The sequence below is a fragment of the Sus scrofa genome, chromosome 13 (assembly GCF_054392235.1).
Source record: "Sus scrofa isolate SSC_HxYL_T2T_F1_AM1 chromosome 13, Sscrofa_HxYL_maternal_Yorkshire_Landrace_v2.0, whole genome shotgun sequence".
NCBI classification, from domain to species: domain Eukaryota; kingdom Metazoa; phylum Chordata; class Mammalia; order Artiodactyla; family Suidae; genus Sus; species Sus scrofa.
Genome location: NC_139395.1, coordinates 218,836,366 through 218,860,727, shown reverse-complemented (window position 1 = coordinate 218,860,727; position 24,362 = coordinate 218,836,366). Strand labels below are relative to the sequence as shown.

General features: G+C 49.2%; 1 protein-coding gene across 1 annotated transcript in view; it reads right to left on the bottom strand.

The window, feature by feature from the left end:
* Nucleotides 1-3,255: 3,255 nt before the first annotated feature.
* PCP4 (Purkinje cell protein 4) overlaps nucleotides 3,256-24,362 on the bottom strand; it is a 66,519-nt gene continuing 45,412 nt past the window's right edge. The window contains exon 3 of the mRNA XM_021071000.2: nucleotides 3,256-3,665. Within this exon, the coding sequence (XP_020926659.1) occupies nucleotides 3,538-3,665 (128 nt within the window). The 3' untranslated portion in view covers nucleotides 3,256-3,537. The remainder of the gene's footprint in view (nucleotides 3,666-24,362) is intronic.

The following is a 24,362-nucleotide window of genomic DNA, read 5'->3' as shown; positions in this document are numbered from 1 at the left end:
CCGCAACCTCATGGTTCCTAGTCAGATTCGTTAACCACTGCGCCACGACGGGAACTCCAGGAAAAGCTTCTGATTGGCAGAACGCTCCTCTTGGGTCAGGTGTCCACCACTGGCCAGGGTGGCTGCAACCAAGAGAAGCAGAGTCCTGGGGGTTGGGTGGAGTCAAGGAAAAGGGTGTTGGGGAGGGAGGCAAGGATTGGCGCTTTACCTCGGGGGTCTACCATTAATAATCTTCCATTTATCAGACATCCACCTTGAGCCGTTTTAAACCCCTAACATTTTCCCATCCACCGTGCCAGGTAGATTTTGTCATCACCTCGATGATAAGGAAACCAGCTGCTCAAGGTAGATAACCTCTTTCTGATCACTTGGGTGACCTGTAGGTCAAACACAAAACCAGTTCCAAGTTTCAAGTGCTGAGGTCCTGTCCCCTGGCCTGCCCAAGTTTGGGGTAGCAGGGTCTTGCCCCCAGGCTAGAATGTGCTGATATATTGTTCCTCTGGGTCTGCAGAGCTAAGCATGTCCTTCTTCTGGGCCTTTCCCAGACTCTCCTGGGCCAACCATTCATGCTCATTACTGATAACTCTCACCAACTTTCAGATTGTTGCTGAGGGTGGCCATTCCTCTGAAAGACTTGAGTGATTTTCTAAGCCTGGATGAGCTGCCTCTCGCGCTGTTCCACCACAGCACGAATCTCCCCCTTTTACTGTCTGTTTATTGGTGCCTCTTCTGCATCAACCTGCCAGCACCATACACCAGGTTCATTGACCTAATAGTTTAGTAAATATGCATGAAGTGAAATTGATGCCATGTGCAGCCCAGCTTGTGTACACCTTGGGGAGAGAAGTCCCCTCCTTCCCTCTTCGATGAACCCTGAAGCCCAGCGGAACAGAAAGGCCCTCCAAAGGCTGGAGCTGTGAGCCACTGCTCCTTCTTTAGGCTGATGAGACCATAGACTCAACACACCCAGTTCCCATGCAGAGGGGGGGCACATTTGGAGTTTCTCTGTTGCTGTTGGCTGGAGAGTCTAAAACTCTCATGAACCCAGCTGGGAAGTTAAAAATTAAACCCATCCCTGTGGCTCATAGGAAGTCAGATGCTTTGTCTTGTGATTGGAACCAGGAAGGTGTATCAGAGTTGCTAAGAGGAAAAGAGAAAGAAGGAAGGAAGGAAGAAAGAAAGGAAGGAAGGAAGAAAGAAAGAGAGAAAGAGAGAAAGAAAGAAAGAGAAAGAAAGGAAGGAAGGAAGGAAGAAAGAAAGAAAAAGAAAGAAAGAAAAAGAAAGGAAGGAAGAAAGAAAGGAAGGAAGGAAGGAAGGAAGGAAGAAAGAAAGAAAGAAAGAAAGAAAGAAAGAAAGAAAGAAAGAAAGAAAGAGAAAGAAAGAGAGAGAGAAAGGGAGTTCCCTTGTGGTGCAGCAGGTTAAGGATCTGGCATTGTCACGGCAGTGGCTTTGGTTGCAGTTGGGGTGTGGGTTCAGTCCCTGGCCTGGAACTTCCACGTCCCACAGGAGTGGCCAGAAAGAGAAAACGAAAAAGAATGGCTGAGGAGCATCTCCAAACGTCTCAGTCCTCACCTCACTCCCCTCCTTTGCCCCCCTAGGGTTTGTCAGTGAGGGAGGATGTCCTGTCTCTTAGAGCACTGGGGAGAACCCCTCCCTGGGACTCCCCGATTTGCAGAGAGATTCCTTTGTAGGAAGCATCCTCAGGACAAAACCAGATTTGTTTCCAGATTTGTCCGAGCCAGAAGAGACCCGTGCTGGCCATCAGGTCCAGACACATCCAGTAAGGGGGAAGCCCACTTCCTCTATGTGAAATATTCTGAGAATCAGGGAGCAGCGGGTTGCTGGGAGCAGGGGGTGGGGCTTGGAAGGAATTCTTCTGAATTACATAACCGTTTGCTCTCTTCTCAGCTTTCTTTACATGGCTGCTCCAGGGAACTGCAAAGACTACATCACATTCACACCCCGCTGTCCCATGACACTTTCTATGGAGGGTCCCCTTAACCTAATGTCCTCCTTTCAAGAGCCCCGAGGAGCCCCAGCTGGTTGCTAGTGCCATCACCCTCCTATCAAGTGCTTTTCTGATTGGACACTCATCAGGAGAGTCAGAGTTTCCCCTGTTCCTAGCAGCCCCAGAGAATCGTCTCATAAAAGGGATTTTCTCACTCAAGTCAATGAACACATTTTCAGGTGGACGTTTTGACAGTTAATCCTCCCAAGGCTCCCAGTCCTCAGTCTGTACCCTCGGGACAGTGAACGAGGCCCCACCAGAAGAGCAGCAAGTCATGGCCTTACCTGCTGCTTGCTTCCCCCAGGGTTTACAACCCCATCCTTAGGCAGGTGTGAGCACACACACACACACACACACACAGCAGGTCCCTCCTCTTTCCACTATTCTTCATGTTCTGCCTTGGTTGCTGATGAATTGCTGGCAAAGGAAAGAAACCAGTTTCCCCACAGCGGTACCCAGAGCATCTCAGGATGAAGGCGAGATGCAGCTTCCTCATCAGGCTTTCATGCAGAAAAGCTCAGATCACAGCCAAACTTGGGAGCTGGTGGCTCCTGCCATGTGGGTCCCCAAGGCAGGCAAGTACTCAGCCCTGCAGGTCTTGGAAGAGCATCCTCGATGTGACAGAACTCACCTCACTGCCTAATTTTTGAGGTGTGGAAAGCAATTTACCTGTGAGGTTTGCAGGGAAAGAGATGGGGTGGGAGAAACCTGCAGATTCTCCAAATTGCAAGATGTGCTAAATAATCCTAACAGGTGACAAATCACTGCCTGCGGAGTGTGAGGAGCTGGGGCAGGGGAAGGGGGGAACAGAGAACCACCTGGCCCTGGAGCCCCACAGGTGTGGAAAGCTGCAGGTGAGCGGTGGAGGCCCTCAATAGTGAGACATCCTCCACGGAGCTCTGAAACGCACCTGCTGCTGGCTGAAGCCCTCCACACAGATGCATCACCCTTCCTTTTCTTGTTCTCCTGGGTAAGAGAGTCTTTGGCACCCCAGGATCCCAGATCTAATCCCATCATTAGAAGAAAATGTACCACCATCTCCAGTCAGTAGTTAGTACTCTCCAAATGAGCTGGGCACAGGGAGCACGCAGCTCCTATTCTCAGCAGGAAGGTTCCTCACAGAAGGTACCAGGTTCCCGCTCTAACGCTTAGAGGGAGAAGAAAATAGACATCTGGCCTGCAGTCACTTCCAACAGTGGTAACTTCCCAAGTTCACATACAGGGAGAGATGGAGGCGGACACTTTAATCACACGTCTTAACCACATTTTATTCCAACGTCAAGGAAAATAATTCGTTGCAGGGGGAATGACAGTGGAGGTAAACAGAGATGAAGCCACTCACGGTTGCATCGTCTACACCTTCCTACCAGGGTATAAATAGCACGGTCTCTGTACATGCATTGCGGGACGGCTGTGCGTGTGGGAATAGTGTGCAGGTCATTTCTCTCAAGGGTGTTGCTTTTTTTAATTTTTTGACAGATGATGGTTGGACATGGTGTCTCCCGGCAGACTAGGAAGGGGCTCTCCCGCTAGGACTGGGACCCAGCCTTTTTCTTCTGGAATTTTCTGAATTGAGACTGAATGGCCACCGCCGCGCGTTCTGTCTCGGGCGCATCCATGTCGATGTCAAATTCCTCCTGAACCTTCTTCTGCCCATCTGGAGCAAGAAAACACAGACACAAGGCAATCACTGAGCTGCGTGCAGGCAGACAGACAGCAGCTCTGGATCGACCAAGCCGCCGGGGCACCACGTGGTACCACCCCCAGCCCAAGACCTAGTTTGCAAAGTACAAGCCAGTGGAGCATGTCCTGAGCCTCATCAGAGCTCAGAAGCAGATGTCTTTTGAATGCCTAGGCTCTCCACCTGCCGAGAGAGACAGTGAAACTCAAAGACCCAGTCTCAACCTCAGATATTTTCTGTGCATGATTTTCTGTTTCTCATGGCTCCGTTTAATATTAGGATGAATGGATACACACTACTAGATATAAAGGAGATAAACAACAAGGACCTACTTGTATAGAACAGGGAACTACATTCGATATCTTGTAATAACCTATAATGGAATAGAATCTGAAAGAATATATATGTATATACTGAATCACTTTGCTATACACTTGAAACTAACACGACATTGTGAATTAACTATACTTCAATTAAAAAAAATTAATGCTAGCAGTGCTATTAACTTCCCCTAGTTTCTTACGTCAGTGTAATTTAAATAGTGCTCCAGACAGGGACCCAATGGTACCTGATGCTCAGAACAGCTCGAGTTCACGGAATCATTGAGTTTCGATGTGTACACACTTCTGTTCCCAAGGAGAGCTTCTTATCGAATGAGGGCTTCTGTTTTTGTCATTGTCATAAACGGGTGACACCATTTGACCTTCACAATTAGGCTGGACTTTCACGAGTCTTAAATGTTTTGTTCTAATGAGGTAGGCTTAGCATTTGTTTGCTAAGATAGAGGATTGAACTCATTCGGTTCAGATCATTGAAAATAGGATACAAGCCAAAGTGAAGTGGCCACATGGACGGATTGTCCCTTTGTGCTGTGTACCTTTGCAGCCAAGCCCTAGAAACAAATCAACAAAGCCCTCTTGTCACAGAAGGGAAGAATCTTTAAAACTCCTTCAGTCCAGTGAAGCTGATCATCAGAATCATTAAAGGTTTCTATTTAATGCAGACTCAGGGCTGCGTCTTGGCATGGCCACAGCGGGAAGGGTCCTGAGAGCGAGACCAAGCTGGACTAATCAGCGTCACTGGGGGTAGGCTGGACAGCCCTGCTTTTTCAGAAAGACTCTCAGGTGATTCCAAGATGCAGCTGGAGTGGAGATCTAGCGACTTGGCTTTGGATGGAGTAGCAAACAAGGTCCTGGGGTAAATTCCTGGGGGAACTGGGGGCAGAAGGCGCCACTTAGCACCAGGGTCATGAGCATTCCTGCCAGCTTGGGCTTGCGCCTGGAGCAGAGGGGCCGGACAGGGTGAGGAGCGTGTCCAGCTGGGGGATGGGAGAATCTGGGGCATTGGGGACAGGAGAAGCCCCAGCCAGGGAGCAAAGACAGGGCTCTACCCCTGACCTTGTGACCAAGCAGCTGAGTTCATCCCTTAACCCATCTGTGCTCCATTCGGAGGGTTGTGGACCTTGGGGTCACCTGCAAGTAGGCAGGTCCCGTCTCTCCTGCTTACTCTGTCCTGTTCTCTCGCTCCCTCTCTCTCTAGATGCATCTGGTTGCATGACATTGCCTTTGCACATCCTTTGGCAGGCTTCCCGCAGTTTTCCCAGAGACTAAGCAGGTTCTGCCTGGGGCCCTCTGATCCCACCTCCAGCTGGGTGGAGAGGACGCTGGTTTTGTAAGCCTTGCCCGACTGATTGGTCCGTGACCTAAATTGGTAGAATTATTTCCCTCTATCCCAGGTGGACTGTCACAGCCCATAAACATAGAGATTTTGAAGGCACTGAGGTCCAGAGACAATTTGGGGGCGATCTTTTTTAACCCATGAGAGCCCAGATGACTTGGAGAGTGGGCTTGTCTCTTGCTGCATCGGATTCCTGTTCACACTGTAATCCACCCAGCAGGGCCCTTTCTTCAGAGAGTCTCTAAGAGGCAAGGCCGGAGTTCTCGTTGTGGCTCAGCGGTAAAGAACCCGACTAGTATCCATGAGGACGCAGGTTTAACCCCTGGCCTGGTGAAGTGTGTTAAGAATCCAGCATTGCCGTGAGCTGTGGCGTAGGTTAAAGATGTGGTTTGGAGCCCAAGTTGCTATAGCTGTGGTGTAGGCTGGCAGCTACAGCTCCAATTCAACCCATAGCCTGGGAACTTACATATGCCTCAGGTGTGGCCCTAAAAAGACAAAAAAGAAAAGAAAGAAAAGGGGAAAAAAGAGGCAAGGCCATCAGGAGGGCTGGGAGTTTCCTAAGGCTCAAGTTCATCCTTTGAAAATGTTTCACTAAGGTTATCCCGTGAGCCCGGGACTAGAGCATGAGGATCTGGCAAACCCGAAATGCAGATGACTCCAGCTCACCGGCCCACGACAGGAGGAAGAGCAGCAGCTTCTGCACCAAGAACTACCCTAAGAGAGTTTGGAGTCCCATGTCCTTTTCCTGTCAGAGGAACCCTTGCATCTACTGGACCGTGAATGCAAAGGGAGAAACGAGCCCTGATTCAAAAGAAGATGGGAGATCTCGCTTTCAGATTTAAATGTTGCTGCAGTCTGAAGTTTTTGAACAGCCTGGCTCCTCTTTCTCCTTTTCCAATAATGGAAGAAAACAGCAATATTATTTCTCGACACTTGATGAATGAAGATGCAGAAAATTATGTATATTTCGGGAATATATAATGAGACTGTAAGGACAGGTCATAAAAATGAATTTCACAATTAGGTCTTAAACTCCTATCTTCAGCCTAAGGTGATTTATAGATTCCTCCCTCGTTTGGAAAATATTCCAGTGTTTAAAAAAGAAACCACTAATCATTCAGGAATCGTTACTTTCCTTTTACTTTGTGGAGTCAAGCATTTCTTGGGGAAGGTCTGCCATGGTTACCTCTTCTGCTGAGCTGACCAGGGATGTGCAAAGCAGGAGGGGACCTGGATTGCAGTAGAGACAACGAATTAAATTCAGTGGCACAGGGTTCAATGCAAACGATGTGAGTCCTGGAGACGGCTCCATGTGGTCCTGCCCTGAGCACCCCAGACTCAGCAGGAGCGAAGGGGCGGTGGAGGAGAGCAGGCAGAGGATGATAGCTGGTGTCCGGAGCCCTGGACCCTGCAGGAATCCCAGACACCCAGCTGCCTGCCAAGGCTCCCTTCCCATCACCTGCGTGGTGGTGACAACGGAGGGGTGCAGGGTGGCCGTATGAAAGCTGAGCCTCCAGGGCAGAGGCGGGATGCTCACTGGCAGCAGCAGCTAAAACCAAGAGAGGGGACCTCAGCCGTGCCGCTGGGGACAGAACGGGTCCTGGGAGGGTGTGCTCCCTGTGGGGGGAGTGTGCCCCCCCCCCCATCACGGCTCTCCATGGGGCGATGGCTGTCTTATTCCGTGTCCTGCTCTCCTCCTGGTGTGTGGTCCATCACCCACTGCTCTGTAAGGGTGAGGACTTCTCTGTCTTGTTCCAGCAGCTCACGCAGGGCACATAGTAGGTGTTCAGTGAGTGAACATGGGTTGCAAATGAGCCCGTGCATTAGTAACACAGGCAGCTGTGCAGTGCGGGCCTTTATCCAGAGGACCACAAAAAATCGGTCACTCTGGGTGGTACCCAGCTCATTTCCGTGTATAGGGGACACGCAGCCCCTCTTCCACCACCAGGCCTCTAAAGGATCAGGCCAGGAGGCACCAGGGCTAAGCCTCCATGGGTCACCGGTGAAGAAGATGGGAGATTTCTTCCCCAGATGGAAACGTGGCCACTTAGAATGACGTCAGGCCGTGTCGTCTAAAGAAATGCAGGGAGCGGTCAGGGCCCTGGTGGGGAGAAGGGTGACCCAGGCACGCAGAGGTGGGCACCTTCAGACAGTGGCACTGATGGTGGCTACTGGTGGTGGCTTCTCCCACCAGGGAGGTCCGGGTGGGCTTTTAAGCCTCTTCAAGCCTAGAGGAGCACCTGCCGCCAGCACCAGGCCATGGAATAAACCGGCCTCATGTCAGGCAGACAGCGCCCTCCCGCCTCCTGGGGAGAGGGCTGACTCCCTCCCAACCCTCAGACCCTCCCGCCCCAGGTGAGGGTCAGCATGTGGGTCCAGGTGAGGGCGGACCGGGGGTCTCCGCCTGCTCTGTGGCTCTTGGGGAGGTTCCGGCGAGCTTCTCTGAGTCTCAATCTGCTCATCTCAAAAGTGAAAAGGGAAACCGTTCTTTTTGTTTGGTTGGTGGTTTTTTTTTTTAATGAAGTAGTGGGGTTTTTTTGTTTTGTTTTGTTTGTTTTTGTTTTTTGGAAACTGTTTTTAAAAGCCTGCTCCACTTAGCCATGAGCATCGTGGGCAGCTCAAGGCTACTGCTTAAGTTAAACCCAGGTGGGTGGGGTGTGGGAGAAGGATATGGGCAGTCATGTGGTTCTCCGGCCCAGCCCGGGCCCTGCACCTGCTCAGAGGTGAGACTCACTGATGCTTGGGCCCATGGGAAGGGAATGCTTTCCTGTAGGGCTGGCCATGCAGCCATCAAACCCAGCCTCACACACCTCTTGCGTGGCAGGTGGCATTTGCTAGGCTGGCATCAGCGTGGCCCCCACTCAGCAGCACCAGGCACAGAGGTGCCTACACCTAAAGACGGGCACAGCCCACGGCTCCCAGAGCCTGGGAACATCTACCGGGGCAGCACAAGGGAAGGGGAGTGCCCGCCTCCACAGCTGCAAGGCCCCGAGGGTGCCAGGCTCTGCACAGCTTCTCTGGCTGAAGGGACAGAAGATCTAAGTGAGCTGTGCAGGGGCACAAGCTGTCCTCACTTGCAGGTCCTCCTGCAGCCAAGCCTGTGTCCTCTGCCACCACTTCATGAAGATACCGGCCGGCTCCTATCAGCCCTGAGAGGGGGCTGCACCTGACATTTTTATTCAGGATCCTGCTGTCTGAAGCAGACAAAGTGTATTGGCATGTGCTTCTCTGCAGTGGCTTTTGAGCCTGCATGGGCAGCATTTCACCAGAGCACGTTGTAAACTGGCCAGGGTTGCTCGGTTGATATCGTTTGTAACTGTCTGGGGTCCTGGAATTTTCTCATTTCTGCATGTTCCCCCATGAAGGAGGAGCTGACCAGGCAGATGGTCAAGAGATTATTCAACCCCACCAGCTGGTTTAATATAAAAAATGGGAGTTCCCGTCGTGGCGCAGTGGTTAACGAATCTGACTAGGAACCATGAGGTTGCGGGTTCGATCCCTGCCCTTGCTCAGTGGGTTAACGATCCGGCGTTGCCGTGAGCTGTGGTGTAGGTTGCAGACGCGGCTCGGATCCCGAGTTGCTGTGCCTCTGGCGTAGGCCGGTGGCTACAGCTCTGATTCAACCCCTAGCCTGGGAACCTCCATATGCTGCGGGAGCGGCCCAAGAAATAGCAACAACAACAACAACAAACAACAACAACAAAAGACAAAAGACAAAAAAAAAAGAAAAATGGTGATTACGGGAGTTCCCACTGTGGCTCAGCAGTAACGAACCCAGCTAGGATACCTGAGGATGCGGGTTCGATACCTGGCCTTGCTCAGTGGGTTAAGGGTCTGGAGTTGCTGTCAACTGTGGTGTAGGTTGTTGCTTGGCTCAGATCCCACCTTGTTGTGGCTATAGTGTAGGCCAGCAGCTGCAGCTCCTTCTCACCGTCTAGCCTGGGAACTTCCATATGCTGCAGGTGCAGCCCTTAAAAAAAAAAGTGACTACCAGCTCCCCCAGAGAATGAGAGGAAAACCAACTTGCTGAATCTATACCTCTAGAGGTGTGAGCAGGACCCTGTAACTGCAAAACAGACGGGCCAGGCGCCCTGCATAAGCCCTTCAGATTCACCCGAAGCTGGCGAGTCCATGCACAGGAGCACCTGGCAGTCTGAGGAGGTGAGAATGGAAATCTGCCAGGCGGGGCAGCTGGCACCACGTACCACCTTATCTGGCTACCTCTCTGTTACCCAGCTGCCCACGTCTCCAGCCATCTTCTCTCTCAGAACCAAGGGCGCAACTGCAAAACGGTCCCAAGCAATTAGACTTTTCTCCTGGGCAGATATTCCATCAACCCACCAGGGCGCAGCTCAGCGCACTGCCGATGGCCCCAGCCTGGCGAAGAAACGGTCCTCCCTGGGGATCTGTGCTGCAGGGACCGCCCCCCAGGAAGGAACCCGTTCCTACGCAGATCTACTCTGTGCTCGGCTCCAGCTATTTCGTAGGCTGTTTCCCTGAAACACTGCCTTTCCCTTGCAGAAACTGGGACGGGAAAGGGCTTGCTATTCTGCATTTGATGATGTCATAGGAGAAAGCCCTTCTCAAAGACGTCGTTGTGATCAGAACCAGTCTCCGCTGAGCATTAAACCGATCCTCCCTGGATTTTCTTTTACAGGTCATTTGAAGGCAAATGGGAAATAGAACAGCATAAATATAGAAGGAACACACCATTACTAGGTGAAAGCAATCCCAAATGGATATTACAAGGGCCTGATAGTGTCATGGAAATCCATCGAATGGGAAAAGGCTTGGATAGACTAAAGCCCCATTGCACGAATCTGTGCCAAGAAAACACAAAGTCTATCTGGAGAAGGAGGAGGTATCAGATCAGCCCTATAGCCCATACAGGTTCTTACTGAGCACCTGCATTAACCTGTATAACCTGTAGGGTGGCCGTCACAAAATGCCACTGACCAGGTGCCTTAAACAGAAGATATTTATCTTCTCACAGTTTTGGAGAAGACCAGGCATCAGAGGGTGTGGTTTCTCCTGAGGCCTCCCCTCTTTGGCTTGCAGACAGCCGCCTTCTTGCTAAGTCCTCACAAAGTCTGCTGTCTCTTCCTCATGTCTAACGACACCAGTCAGACTGGATTACAACCCAGCCTAATGACCTAATTCATTTCTTTGCCTTTTTTTTTTTTTTTTTTTTTTTTTTTTTGCTTTTTAGGGCCACGCTGGCAGCATAGGGAGGTTCCCAGGCCAGGAGTGGAATCAGAGCTACAGCTGCCAGCCTACAGCACAGCCACAGCAATGCCAAATCCGAGCCGCATCTTCGACCTACACCACAGCTCACAGCAACGCCGGATCCTTAACCCACTGAGCAAGGCCAGGGATCGAACCCGCAACCTCATGGTTCCTAGTCGGATTCGTTTCCACAGCACCAGGACGGGAACTCCCATGACCTAATTCATTTTAACTGTATCACCTCTTTAAAGTCCCTAGAGCCCAATCCAGTCAGCATTCTGAGGGACTGGGGTTCAGGGCTTCAGCATGTAAATCTGGAGGAAGGGCCTTCAGCCCATCGTAAAGCGGCTAGGGGGTGTCGGGAAGAGGGAGACACCAACAGGGGAGGTAAAGCAAGCACACCACCTAGATCCCACCCAGGCTCTGGACACAATTTCAGCTGACCAGACAAAGAGGCCGAACAGACTCCAGCATGGGTCAAGGCCCCAGGACCAAGAAAATCTAAGGAGCTGTTAAACCTCAAAATAAACAGAGCCAAAAGGATGGTTCAGATTCACACTCAAGGACCTCAACCCTCCTTCGCTGTGTCCCAAGCCCGCGTCCCCTTTCTCCTTGAGGCCACGTGACCTATCACATGAAACCCTAACTATAAAAAAGCCCTTGCCCCCATTAGCGGGGAGCCTGAGTTCTCTCTGCTCAGGGCTCCCGGCCCCTCTGCCGGGCAGTCAACCTGCTTGCGATCCCACTGCTCCAGGCTTGGTTTCTCTCAACGCCACCATCCTAACAAAACCTCGCCTAACTTTGAGGCTTTTTAGGTTTTAACGTAGCTTTGCCTTGTCTGGCTTCCGAGACTGTTTCTGAGAGCGGCAGGAAACGCCCGCTCTTCCCATCTTACGAAGTCCCAGAGACCGAAACGGGCCTTGCCCGTGAGCACCCAGTGGGTGCTGGCCAAGGGCTGGTTCAGAATCCACATCTCGCTCCAAACATTTGCTTTAATTCCCTGGTATGTCTTTACTTTCACGTCCTTAGACAGAGGCCAAGTGACAGCCTTCTGCATGGACCAGTTAACATTGCTCAGTGGGGAAGGGGGCGGAATCTTCAATAGTCTGAGTCTAAACATGGGACTCGGTCCTCCAGGTCGGAAACTCTGCTTGCTTCCCAGGCGGTCCCGGAGAGTTTAGAGCACGTTCTGTTAGTTGGCAAGTGGTCTCGAAGGCCTCGCAGGGGCCCGTCACTGTTCTAGGAGCCCAAAGAAAGCAGAGGACAAGCAGAGGACACTGCTCTCTGGGGAAAGAGCACATAAAAAGGCAGATGCTTGAAGAAGTCCTAGAATTCCAGAAATTGCAAAAATAAAGCCAGGTTCTGGGCAGGGGAGAGAGAGTGCAGGCTTTAAGGTGGTCAGGTGAGGCCTCTGGGAAGGGGACAGGGTGGCCCGGAGACCCTGCCCCAAGGCAAGCCTCAGACCCATTCTGCCTGGACAAGAGGGGCGGCAGGGGCCCTTCGTAGAGGAGAAACCACACTTTCTGAAAAATTATTCCTCACTTGTTGAAAAAGCTGTCTTCATCCACGCAGTCACAATCGAAGCAGCAGGCTTGGAAGAATGAGCGTAAATTCTTTAGAAATGCACAGACATGTAGTCACCTAGGGTATCACAGAGCTATGCGTGGCTCTGGCAACCAGCTCAGAATATGATTTTAAAAGCTTGGCGCTCCTGTCGTGGCTCAGTGGTAACGTACCCACTAGCATCCATGAGGACGCAGGTTTGATCCATAGACTCGCTCTGTAGGTTAAGGATCCAGCATTGCCATGAGCTGTGGTGCAGGTCACAGACGCAGCTTGGATCTGGCATGGCTGTGGCTGTGGTGTAGGCTGGCAGCTGTAGCTCTGTTTCAACACCTAGCCTGGGAACTTCCATGTACCATAAGTTCAGCTCTAAAAAGACTGAAATAAATAAAGAGTTTGAAATTTAGCATCATTCCAAAAGATAGCATAGTAACCCCCATGCTTGGTCAAAGGAACTCTTAAATCTATTTTTCGCTGAGTTTAACAATGATGCGAAGTCACTGCCTAGAGATTCTGGCAATAATTTGTGAACACAGGGGTCTGTGCGTGCACACACACACACATGCACGCGCGCACACACACACACACACACAGAGGTAAAGGCTTTTGTTTACACATTTACAATGCTCCATATTTTAAGGTTTATTTTATAGAAACAAATTACCTCCTCAGGCCTGCTCCCATGGATCCGAAATTTGCACATAAGCAGTAAACTGGGATTTAATTGTCTGAGTAGGAGTTTGCCTGGATGAGGAGGCGAAACCCAGGCATGCTATGAAAGGACCTAAATGCTAGCACGCCATCAAGAAATAACAGTCATTTAACTTAAGTATGCCTTGCCAACAGGGCGTTTGAATGCCGTGTTTCTTAGCATGTCCTACTGTCTTTCAAAGGACAGTGTTAACTGGGAAAGAATTAATATCTGTCCGTTGATCCGCCCTTGATAATGAAAGCTAGCTGACACAGAGCACTGGGGCTCCCCAGCCCTCTCGGGCACCAGGGCCACTGAACGGCCAACAACAGCCAGGCTTCCCTCCAAAGGACCCAAACCCAGCCCTCCAGGCAGGGAAAGCGAAGGGACAAATAAGAAAAGCTAGAATTGGAATTTTTATCCCTTAAGCCTCACGTTGGATCAAAACACACCCAGAGAACAAGGCATCTAGTGTTAGGAAAAGGTCAGTTCCTCTTGAGAAAAAAAATAATAAAAATAAATTGGTACCCCCGGTTCATAACGGATGCTGGCACAAAGCATCCCTCTAATGAAACGCCAGTAAAAACAAAGGCAGCACGTCCTTGAAAAAGCTGGAAATGAACACGCAGAGGCCACAGCACCCTCAGCCAGTTGTTCCCTTGTTAAAACCGCCTCCTTTGCCGGGCGGGAGTGTGGATCCCAGCAAGTCAGCTCTGAGCTCTGAGCTCCGGGCCGTTTCTTGCTCCTGCCTGCTGGCTGGGGATTTATTGAACGGAGGCTACTGGTGCGGAGAATTGCAATTTTCCAGTCTCTGCTAAGCGGCAGAGATTAATGAGCAAGGGTCAGGCATTAGCGGCCGCAGGCAAGGGGGCTTTCTGCCTCCACCACGTTCTCTCTGGCCACAAATGAAAACGTATTTCCCATTTCTCCCATTTACCACGTTAGCACCCTTTTCACAGTTAGAGGGTTTTTTTTCCCCTAAGAGAGAGAAATTCTCTTTTGTCCTAAAATAGAGGCGCCCTAAAACCCACACTCTCTGCTGGTCACCTTGGGTTATGGTGGATGCAAATCCTTGTCTCCTATTATCCCATCTCTCTGGTCCCTACGTGGATACACCTTGCTCAGAGAAGGTGACTACCCAGCTGTGGCATTTAGGTAATCAAATGAATCAACTTGACCATGAGATCAAAATCTTCCCCAAACTCATTAGGTCTAGGAAGAGGACCAAAAAAAAAAAATAAAATAAAAAGATAGATGTAAATAACTGAAAAAAAAAAAAAAGTGGGTTTTCCATTGGAAAAGCAAAACTGGTTCCTGTTGTATTCGCCTGTGAGGCTGCTTTAACGAACCACCAGAAGCTGTGGGGCTTCAACAGAAGATGTTTATTTGCTCACAGTGCTGGGGGCTGGAAGTCCAAAGTCAAGGTGGCGGCAGGCTTGGTTCCTTCGAGGCCTTGCTCCCTGGTGTGCCAACAGGCATCTGCCTTCTTCCTGTGTCTTCAGCCACTCTTCCTTCTGTGTGTGCATCCTGATTGCTTCTTATCAGGACACCAGGCACCTTGGATTAAGGCCCACCCTAATGACCTCATTTTGTGGAAGTTCCCAGGCCAGGGATCAAACCCATGCCACAGCAGCAACCCAAGCCACAGCCACAATGCCAGATCCTTAACCTGCTGAGCCACGAGGGAACTCCTAAAGGCCATATTTCTAAATACAGTCACAGTCCAAAGCGCTATGGGTTAGGGCTTCAACAGATGAATTTTAGAGGACACCATTCAGTCCACCACGCTAGCCAAAATGCTTACTTTTTTTTTTTTCTTTTCAGGGCCACACCTAAGACATATGGAGGCTCCCAGGCTAGGGGGTCGCATTGTAGCTACAGCTGCCAGCCTGCATCACAGCCACAGCAATGCCAGATCTGAGGAGCCCCATCTGTGACCTACACCACAACTCACAGCAATGCCGGATCCTGAACCCACTGAGCGAGGCTAGGGATCGAGCCTGCAACCTTATGGTTCCTAGTTGGATTTGTTTCTGCTGCGCCACAACAGGAACTGCCAAAATTCTTACATTTTTGAGGTAAAAAAAAAAAAATAGGCTAATGAAGTTTGATGAGAAACAGCTTCACTAGAGAAGGCTCAGATTGGAGTCCTGGGGTGAGATCTGCCTCTCTGAGGTTCATGGTCCTCCCCTGTGTTTGAGATGTGGGTGGTAACGAATGGAGCCTTGCTCCTGTCTTTAGAGACGCTGGGAGAGAGTGGACATTGGCTGTAAAGAGAAATTACAGAGGCAGGGCTAGTCCCTGGGGGGAATCGATGGGGCTGACAGACTGGCTGGCCGGGAACCCACTCACAACACCGTCTTCCTCCACCTGGGAGTAGGATGCGGTTGCCCAGGTATAAGGCCAGCCAAACAGGTGCACCATGACAGCATCTGAGAAGAAGAAAGTGAGCGCTAGGGGAAGCAACCGAACAGGAAGAGCCCACGTCTGGCAGGCACAGAGGCAGAGGCATGGATAGGGTTTCTCCAGGGCGGCCAGTGGATGTCCATTGTCCTATGCCTGGGGCCACGGGCCAGGCAGCAGCAACAGCACTGGGGCTTCTGCTGGAACAACATGCCATGGGATAAATGTTAATTTCTATCTTATTTTCTTTTTGTCTTTTTAGGCTGCACCCTCAGCATGTGGTAGTTCCCAGGCTATGGGTCAAATTGGAGCTGTAGCCACCTGCCTGCATCACAGCCACAGCAACGCCAGATCTGAGCCGCATCTACAAACTACACCACAGCTCATGGCAACACGGGATCCTTAACCTACTGAGTGAGGCCAGGGATCGAATCTGTGTCCTCTTGGTTACTAGTCAGATTCATTTCCGCTGAGCCACGATGGGAACTCCTTGAGAATTTCCAGCTCCATTGTTCCTGGCTGTGCACAGCCCAGGCTGGGTTCTCTGCCTCCAAGAAAGGCTATAAGGCTTGGATAGGCTGCAATAAACCCCTTTCAGCTGAATCCGGCAGGGGTGGCTTCTGTTGTCTCTGCCACTATCACCTGTAGGCACACCTAGCTTACAGGGGACAGTGGGGGAGAGGGACCCTATGTAAGAAAGCGATGACCCCATGTGCCTGGGGATCAGATAACAGTCTTTTATTTTCTTTGCATATAAAATTCTTTGATACTTGCTGGAGAATAACTTGAGCGAAATCAGGTAAATAAGAACCCTTTCCGATGTGAGGGTAACGCATCGGATGTCTCTTTCCCCTTTGGAGCACATGGAAAGAATGAAAATGCCTTCCCAGGAATCAGCAGCTAACTTCCTTAACAGTAAACCACTCATAAAAACCACAGTTTGCCCTCCTTCATAGTCTGACGACTTCAAGCTAGTTGGCGGGATGATGAATAAATAAGTTATCTGACAACTGAGACCTGCTCTCCTTGCAAGCCAGCCAGGGATGTAAGTACTTGAGAAACTTCATTAGCAGAAATGTGTTGCTGCTGAGTCAATTTCTTACTTCAGTTTATCTTCTTTTTCTTTGTTACGAAACCCCTCATTTGGAGCTGAGCACAAGATTACCCAAAATAAGGTTTCCATCCTCTTTGCTTTTGAGTTACCTAGGATCTGATCGGTACAATGTGGGTAGAAAGAAAGAAAGTGAACCCTTTGCAGATGCAGATGCAATGGCTGGTGCTTGGGCAGCCATGTTGGACAATAGTCTTATTCTAAGTCTTATTGATTCTCCTTGAAATTATCCTGACTGCTCTCAACTACCTACCTCCAGACATCTTTTATATCAGAGAGGAATAAACATTATGGCTTAAGCAGTACAATTTAACAGTGTCAACTTCTTATAGATAAACCTTATCTACTTAGGCATATGTGTATAGTTCACTTGAAACCATTTTGTTTCAAGCTGATAATTGAAATTCAAATATACATCCCTGCGCATAGTGTGTCTTCATTGTCCTCACTTAACTATGTGCTTTTTCTCCTGATATATACATCTGACCAATTCCTGTTATGGATGGCCATTTCTTTTATAGCACTTGATCCTTTAAAAACTTCAGTGGTTTTTCTTTTTTTACAGATATATTGCTTGCATATGTGGTAACTTTTGCTAACCATCTCTCTCAGGCTTCACTGCTTCATTATTTATCCTTTTTCTCCTGGGCAGGGGGGATCTTCTCTGCCACACCCTTCTACTTCCAGCTTTTGAAAATATGTAGCTTTTTTTTTTTTCCCCTGTCTTTTTAGCGCTGCACCCATGGCATATGGAGGTTCCCAGCTAGGGGTCAAATCAGAGCTACAGCTGCCAGGCTACATCACAGCCACAGCAACGCAGGATCCAAGCTGTGTCTGCAACCTACACCCCAGCTCACGGCAGTGCCGGATCCTAAACCCACTGATCGAGGCCAGCGATCGAACCCACAACCTCATGGTTCCCAGTCTGATTCGTTTCCACTGCGCCACGATGGGAACTCTCAAGCTGTCTTTTAATTATTGAAAATTCCAGATGCTGCACCTATAAAAAGATGACCATATGATTTGGGGGCAAAGGGCTATGAAGATTCAATCTCTCTCCATTTCAAGGTCTGAGTTCTTGATTTAAACAGGTTTTATTCTTTTTTTTTTCATCTTTTTATAGGGCCGCACCTGCTGCAGATGGAAGTTCCCAGGCTAGGGATCAAATCAGAGCTACAGCTACTGGCCTCCACCACAGCCACAGTAGTGGGAATCAGAGTTGTATCTGCAATCTATACCATGGCAACGCCAGATCCTTAACCCACTGAGCAAGGCCAGGGATGGAACCCGTGGATACTAGTATCATGGATACTAGTCAGGTTCGTTAACCACTGAGCCATGATGGGAACGCCATATATAGCTTTTCAAGTGCTTGAAAATTTAGAAAGTAAATGTGAACTGGGTGAGGCTCCTGGGAAGGTATTTTTCCCAATTGTGTTTAGCCCACTCCTCCTGGGTCCCTGCCCCAGGTCCATTTTTTCCTTCCTTTCAAAGCTTTGGAATAATTTGAATGTTTCCCTTTTTTTACGTTATTTGGTTTTACCAGAAGGTTTGAGTGAAACCTTCTCAAACTCATTTTTGCTCCCGCTTCTAAACTTCAAAATACCAGTTTGAAAGGATTCAACACTGAAAATTCCACCACCACAGAGGATTTTCTAAAGTTCCCTATTTGAAAGAGAAAAGTCAAATGCAATCGTAATCACAGGACAGGTTCAAGCAGCCTCAAAGGAGCATTAGTTCACCTTATTAATATAAAAAAATTGACTTGAGGTGTTCCCCCGGCGGCACAGTGGTTTAAAGGACCCCGGGGTTCTTGCAGCTGTGGCTCGGATTCGACCCCTGGCCCTGGAACTTCCGTATGCCTTGGGTGTGGCATATATATAGAAACCTAACCTGAGCCCATTGAGTTTTGAACCCCCCTCATGGTATCATTCTAGACAATTTGACTTTAAGGGGAAGGTAGGAGCCAAGGCAGATGGAATGTCTTCCAGGACTCAGTGCAGGAGGAGAAAGGCTGAGAAGAAGGAAGGCCAGACAAGCCTTAAGGCTCTCGTGGAATTAGTCAAGCTCTGTGAGTTATGCATAAAGCAAAGAGTGACATGGGGTGAAAAACCATCACACAGATGCCAGAAAGAGACCAAAGCTGTTTGGCGACTCCAGGGGCCACGGGCCCCCTCTCCTCCTCTCTGCTCTCTGCAGCAGGCACCGCATTAGAGATGCCTTTCTCCAGCAGCGTGGCAGGCTCTTGTGCATCCTTCCCAGCCCCCCACCAGCAGCTGAGCCGAGGGGCTGCACCATCTCACCAGACACATCCTGCTCCGCTCTTCAGCCCTGCGCCTCTAATCTAGGCAGACAGGTGTCTGCCTTTGCGGATTTTCAGGGATTATAAGCTTTCTTAGACACCCAAGACTATAGGGCAAATGTGCTCATTGTGTAGATAGAATTTGACTTTGGGTGCAAAGCTCTGACGTTTTGAAAGGGGGTCTGCAAAGCAAAGCCAAAACCAGACTCCACTGCCACTGGGCTGGTGGAAGCCTGCTACTGCCCAGCATCTCAAACCCGAGGCGGCCGTCTGGTCAGCCTCGATTCCCCATCTGGTCTCGCATCCTATGCTTCATGAGTGTCCCAAAGCCAGGGATGGGCTCTTCATGGAGGTGGGTGCCTCTGCTCGTAAATGTCTTTACATGTCAACAAAGACATGCACTTGGCTCCAGGAACTGCCGGCCCGGGGGCTTCAACTCCACGCCCTCTGGTCCCTTGCCCCTCTGCCTCGGTCTTCCCTCTACATTCCTTTTTGTAGGTTTCAGGCAAAAACACATCTCTTCTGTTGCTTTTTTTATTATTATTATTTTTTAATGGCTGCACCTGCAGTACATGGAAGTTCCCGGGCCAGGGGTTAAATCGGATCTGCAGCTGTGGCCTACACTGAAGCTTGCAGCAAACCAGACCCTTAACCCCCTAAGTGAATCCAGGGATCAAACCCAAATCCTCACAGGGACAACATCAGGTCCTTAACCCACTAAGCCACAACAGGAACTTCTCCATTGCTTTTTTTTTCCTACTGCTTTTTAAAGTGACACTACCTGGAGTTCCCACTGTGGCTCATTGGGTTAGGAAACTGACATCGTCTCTGTAAGGATGCAGGTTCAATCCCTGGCCTTGCTCAGTGGGTTAAGGATCCAGTGTTGCTACAAGCTTCAGCGTGGGTTGCAGATGCAGCTTGGATCCAGCATTACCATGGCTGTGGCATAGGCCAGCAGCTACAGCTTGACCCCTAGCCCAGGAACTTCTATAAACTGCAGGTACAGCCATGAAAAAAAATAATAATAAGAAGAAGAAGAACCCAGGGCCAAGGACACACTGGTTTGTTGGCAAAAGCTTTTTAGAGAGGAGTCATTTTAAGCTTTGGGTTTTATTACTCTACCTACCAGGAAAATGGCTTCACATGTTTATAAAAAGAGAATAAAATACATTCCTAAGAAAGAATAAAATTATGTGGTTTCTGGGCCAGGTAGCTCAACCACAGAGGGCACCTCAGATTCGGGAGGACTAGCTCCCAGTAGAGTTGGGGCTTTGGTTTTAAGCATCATTTAATAAAAATATTCTGACAACTAATCCAAAAAGAAACAGAATAAGCAGTGCTTTTCCAGGTAAGCACTGAAGAAGCACTGGAGCTCCAGACTCCTGTTGGTTCAGGTGAAAAACACCTGGGAAGGATCTGGATGTGGGCTGTGCGTGGTCCCACGAGCCATCAGGACTGTTTAACCAGAGCCTTTATGTGACACTGTGACAAGAGAACGAAGCCCTATACTTTGTACAGGCCATCAAGCCCCCTATCCAGATGCTCTCACAGACCAAAAATAAAGCAGAGTATTTCGAGAATTCCCCCAAGTAATTTCCAGTGTCAGGCCACAGGATCAACAAGTATTATTCCATTGTGAAATAATTTTTTAATAAAACATAATTTAAAGGACCAGCATTGAAATAGCATCCCCCCACCCCCGGCCCTTTATTTTTGGCAGCACCCACAGCATGTGCAAGTTCCCAGGCCAGGGATCGAACCTGAACCAGAGAAGCCCCCTTGCACCGCTGCCGTGACAAACAACGCTGGATCCTTAATCGGCGGAGCCACACCACAACTCCTGAAAGAGCGTCCCTTGAAGGATTCTGATTATCAACAGAGGTCGTAGAAGCATTACTGTCTAGAGCAAAAATTGAAGCAGTGATAAAATATCCATTTTGGGTTGCGGCAGCTCAAGGGAGCATTAAATAGAGGCTGATGACAAGAGTGATGAGGAAAACCAATTTAGATAGAGTGTTAGGGGAAAAAACCGTAGAACACCAGTCCGTCAGAGAACGGAAGGGCTCCCCAGAGCCGGAGCATCTGACCTTTTGCTAAAGTCATTTTAAGCTGAGCTGAGGAACCACACAGCAGGAGTTTCTCTGTTTTTCCAGCTGTGAATGGCCAGAGCCACCTAACAGGCTGCTTCCAGCCCAGCTAGGTAATTGGCAGGATATGTTTTTGTTTTGTTCACATTTGAGGTGTGTGAACAGAAAAAGACTGAACATCTTAAGGTCATTCACCATGTCTTCGGAGACCTTCTCTAGCCTTCCCGACACTAATCTGGCTCATAATTTCAAAATTACAGTGTCGCTCCTACATGCCTGGCTGTCATTTAGGATGTCAGTGGGCTGGATTTATAGAAAACGCAATGAGACATTTTCTAGAAGTAGCTGCCGGGCTGGAGAGGGTACCCGCTGGCAAGCTCACGGTTGACCCCAATGATGCACCTGGTGGTGTTGCCTGGACCCTCAAGGGACGTGGTTATAAAGTTTCAAAAGAAGATTGGAATCCCTTCTGGCTGCGAAATCACAGTAATAGTTTAATTGGCGGGGTACAGGGAGCGCCGAGAGCAGCCTCTTTATGGGCACACATGTGCCCACTCCGGCCCTAGGAGGCCACCCACCTCTTTTGTCCCTGACACATGCATGGATGGTTTTCTACACCTTGCCGGGCAGTCTCATTGTCAGCCTGAATGCACACCATGGAAACATCCAGTGAAATGAGCTTTCCTTCCACGTTGAGCAGTCAGCTAGCTGGAAAGGCACTTTGTCCAGATAAAAACCCATATTTTTCCACTTTCACCCATTTTGTCCAAATAGTTACAACATTTGCTATCACATGTGTACAGCAGATTCGGTCCATGGCACCTTCTTTCCTCTCCATGGCCTCCTCCAAGAAAAAGCATCTGTCTCATTTCTCCTTTGACCATTCCTTTGATGTGTAAGGAAAGTCAAATCAGAGGAAGTCCACGGAGTTGCCCTCGTAGCTCAGTGGGTTACGAGTATCCGTGAGGATACTGATGAGTATCCATGAGGATGCGAGTTCGACCCCTGGCCTCGATCAGGGGTTAAGGATTTGGCTTTGCTGTGAGCTATGGTGCAGGTGGCAGATGTGAATCGGATCCCATGTTGCTGTGGCTGTGGTGTAGGACAGCAGCTGCAGCTCTGATTTGACCCCTAGCCTGGGGACTTCCAGATATTGCAAATCCTGCCCTAAAAAGCAAAAACAAACCAAAAAGCAAGAGCAAAAACAAGTCCAACATCCTATAGTGTCCCAGGAGAGAAACAGAATCCGACAATGTCTCAATCAGACAAGAATTGAAAGACAGCAACGTCCCACAAAGAGGACATAAGAATCAAAATAGTGAAATGATTCTCCGTGAGTGAATTGCCAGCCAATGGCCAAACCACAGAGTGGAAGGGACCAGAAAATTGGGGGTCACCTTTTCCCCACCCCTTCACAAGGAAACCCAGCATCAGGAGGGGTTTTCTGGACAGATCACGCAGCCAAGCCAGGCTCAGAGGCGCTGCCGCCAGGGGGTGGGGGGAAGGTGGCTAAAACGTAGAGAACCTTAAAACAATCCACCAAAACGAAAAAAAAGCACTGCGGTGGAAGCCGTGTGGTTTCAGCTATTCCGTGGACAGACCCAGAAAAAATCTGGTGCTAAAACATGTCTCTATTTCCTTTTGAAATTTCTAGGAAACAAGTATTGGATGCAACTAACTAGGAGGAATATTTTGTGCTCTTTTCTTGGCCAGAAAACACATTATGCCCCACAGCAGGCACCTTCAGGGGCTGTTTCTGCTGTCCCAGCCCCTTTGGAAAATGCACTATTAGGAGAAAAAAAAAAAGTCTTTATGGACTGGTGGGAAATGGACTTTTGGAGCATCCATGTCAATTCAAACAGCCAAGAGGTTTGTGTTTGCCCTGAAACTCCAAAACCGTGAAGGCCAAAAAAGGTTGGAGGCAGGACCAGGCGCCTTCTCACTGGGATGAGCACAATTAGCTATCCCTGTGCCCTGGGAAAGGGGTTTGGCCCTGCAGGATGCTGTGCCTGCTGGGCTCGGGTCTGTGAGCCAATCGTGCCTGGACTGGATGCGTCTAAGGGGAATGTCGCCACTCACTTCAGCCCAGAACCACTAAAGCATCTCTCTGACGTGAGGGGAAATTCGGCTTTCTTTTTTGCTTTCTTTTTTGTTTTCATGTTTTTAATTCCTTTGTTTATGCATCCTCTGTAGTCTAGATTTTTTAAAAAGACAATTTTGAGTGTTTCTCAATCAATGTCTCCATGATCTATTTTTAAAAAATTTTTTATTAACGTATAGTTGATTTACAATGTTCACTGAGACGTGGCTTTCTTTTTTTTTTTTTTTTTTTTTTTTTAATTTTCCCACTGTACAGCAAGGGGGTCAGGTAGACGTAGCTTTCTAAATGAATGCTAGGGCACAGTTCAGTTTTCGGTTCTCTTCAGGGTCTGGGATGGGGGATGGGGAGAGAGAGAAGAAGGTGTTTTGGAAATACTGAAGAAGCCCCTTGCCAAGCACAAAAACAGCAGCAAGCTTCCGTTTCACATAATCGTCTCTTTCTGGAAGGTGTGTCCTCAGAGACACTGTGAAGGAGGCCATCTCGTTGCCCATTTTCTGTTCTTCTCCTGCACGCCTACCCATCTGCGTCTATCGAGTTAAGACGTATTTCAGCGGATTCTTGGTCCATGCCATTCCAGATGCCAACAGGAAGAAGGCAAGTGGCAGCTGGAACAGGATGGCTGTGCAAGAACCCAAAAGATGCCTAGAGGTTTGGTAAGAAAAGTACCTACACTTTAGTTAGCTTTTTGAGAGAAAGGGGCTAATCATCAAAAGCATATATTTTTTTAAATGTCTCATTAAATTAAATCTAGTAATATACAAATAATCAGCCTTTTCATGCAGGACAAGTGGCAATTTCTATAAAATAATGCTGATGATACTATTGGTAATAATAATAAATACTCCACATTAATGCTGGGAAAAGCAAAGTTCATAATTACATTTGAATGGCCCCACAGTCCTGGTTAATCTTCTTTTCTCTTGAACTTGCAAGAGGATGGCTTATGTTAAAGGGACTCAAATCCTCATTTCTTTGGGAAGTATCTTCATCATGGTGCCAGAAAGAACAGTTCCCCTGGTGGTGGGGGAAGGAGACGGTTAAAGACTTGAGTTCTGCTTTGCACTTAGCTAAAAAAAAAGAGGTGGTCATGGCTCATCTTTTTTTTTAAAGCAGTTGATCTCGAAGTCACAGTCTGAAGTTTAATTAAAAGTTCGGAGACCCAGGAATCCAAGAGGGTCCCAAATAAAAGCAAAATAAAAGCATCTGCTCCCTGATGCCCTCACCCCCACGACAGAGAAAGCCAAGGGTGGCATCTCTTATCTGCGACCTTGGCTGGAAGAGCACTGAACAGTTCATCCCTGACCGGCAGCTCCGTCTGGCGCCAGGCAGCCGCTGGTCCAGGCTGCCCCAGGGGACTCCTGACATCCTGGTGAATCCCCTTCTCCCCACCTTTCCTGTGATGGAGGGTGGCTGGAGGAGAGTCCCCAGACACGGTGCCCCCCCCCAAAGCATTTTTGCTGGAAGCCCACAACGTGGGGGGCTGGCTCCAGCTCCCAGCTCACTAGAGTGGAC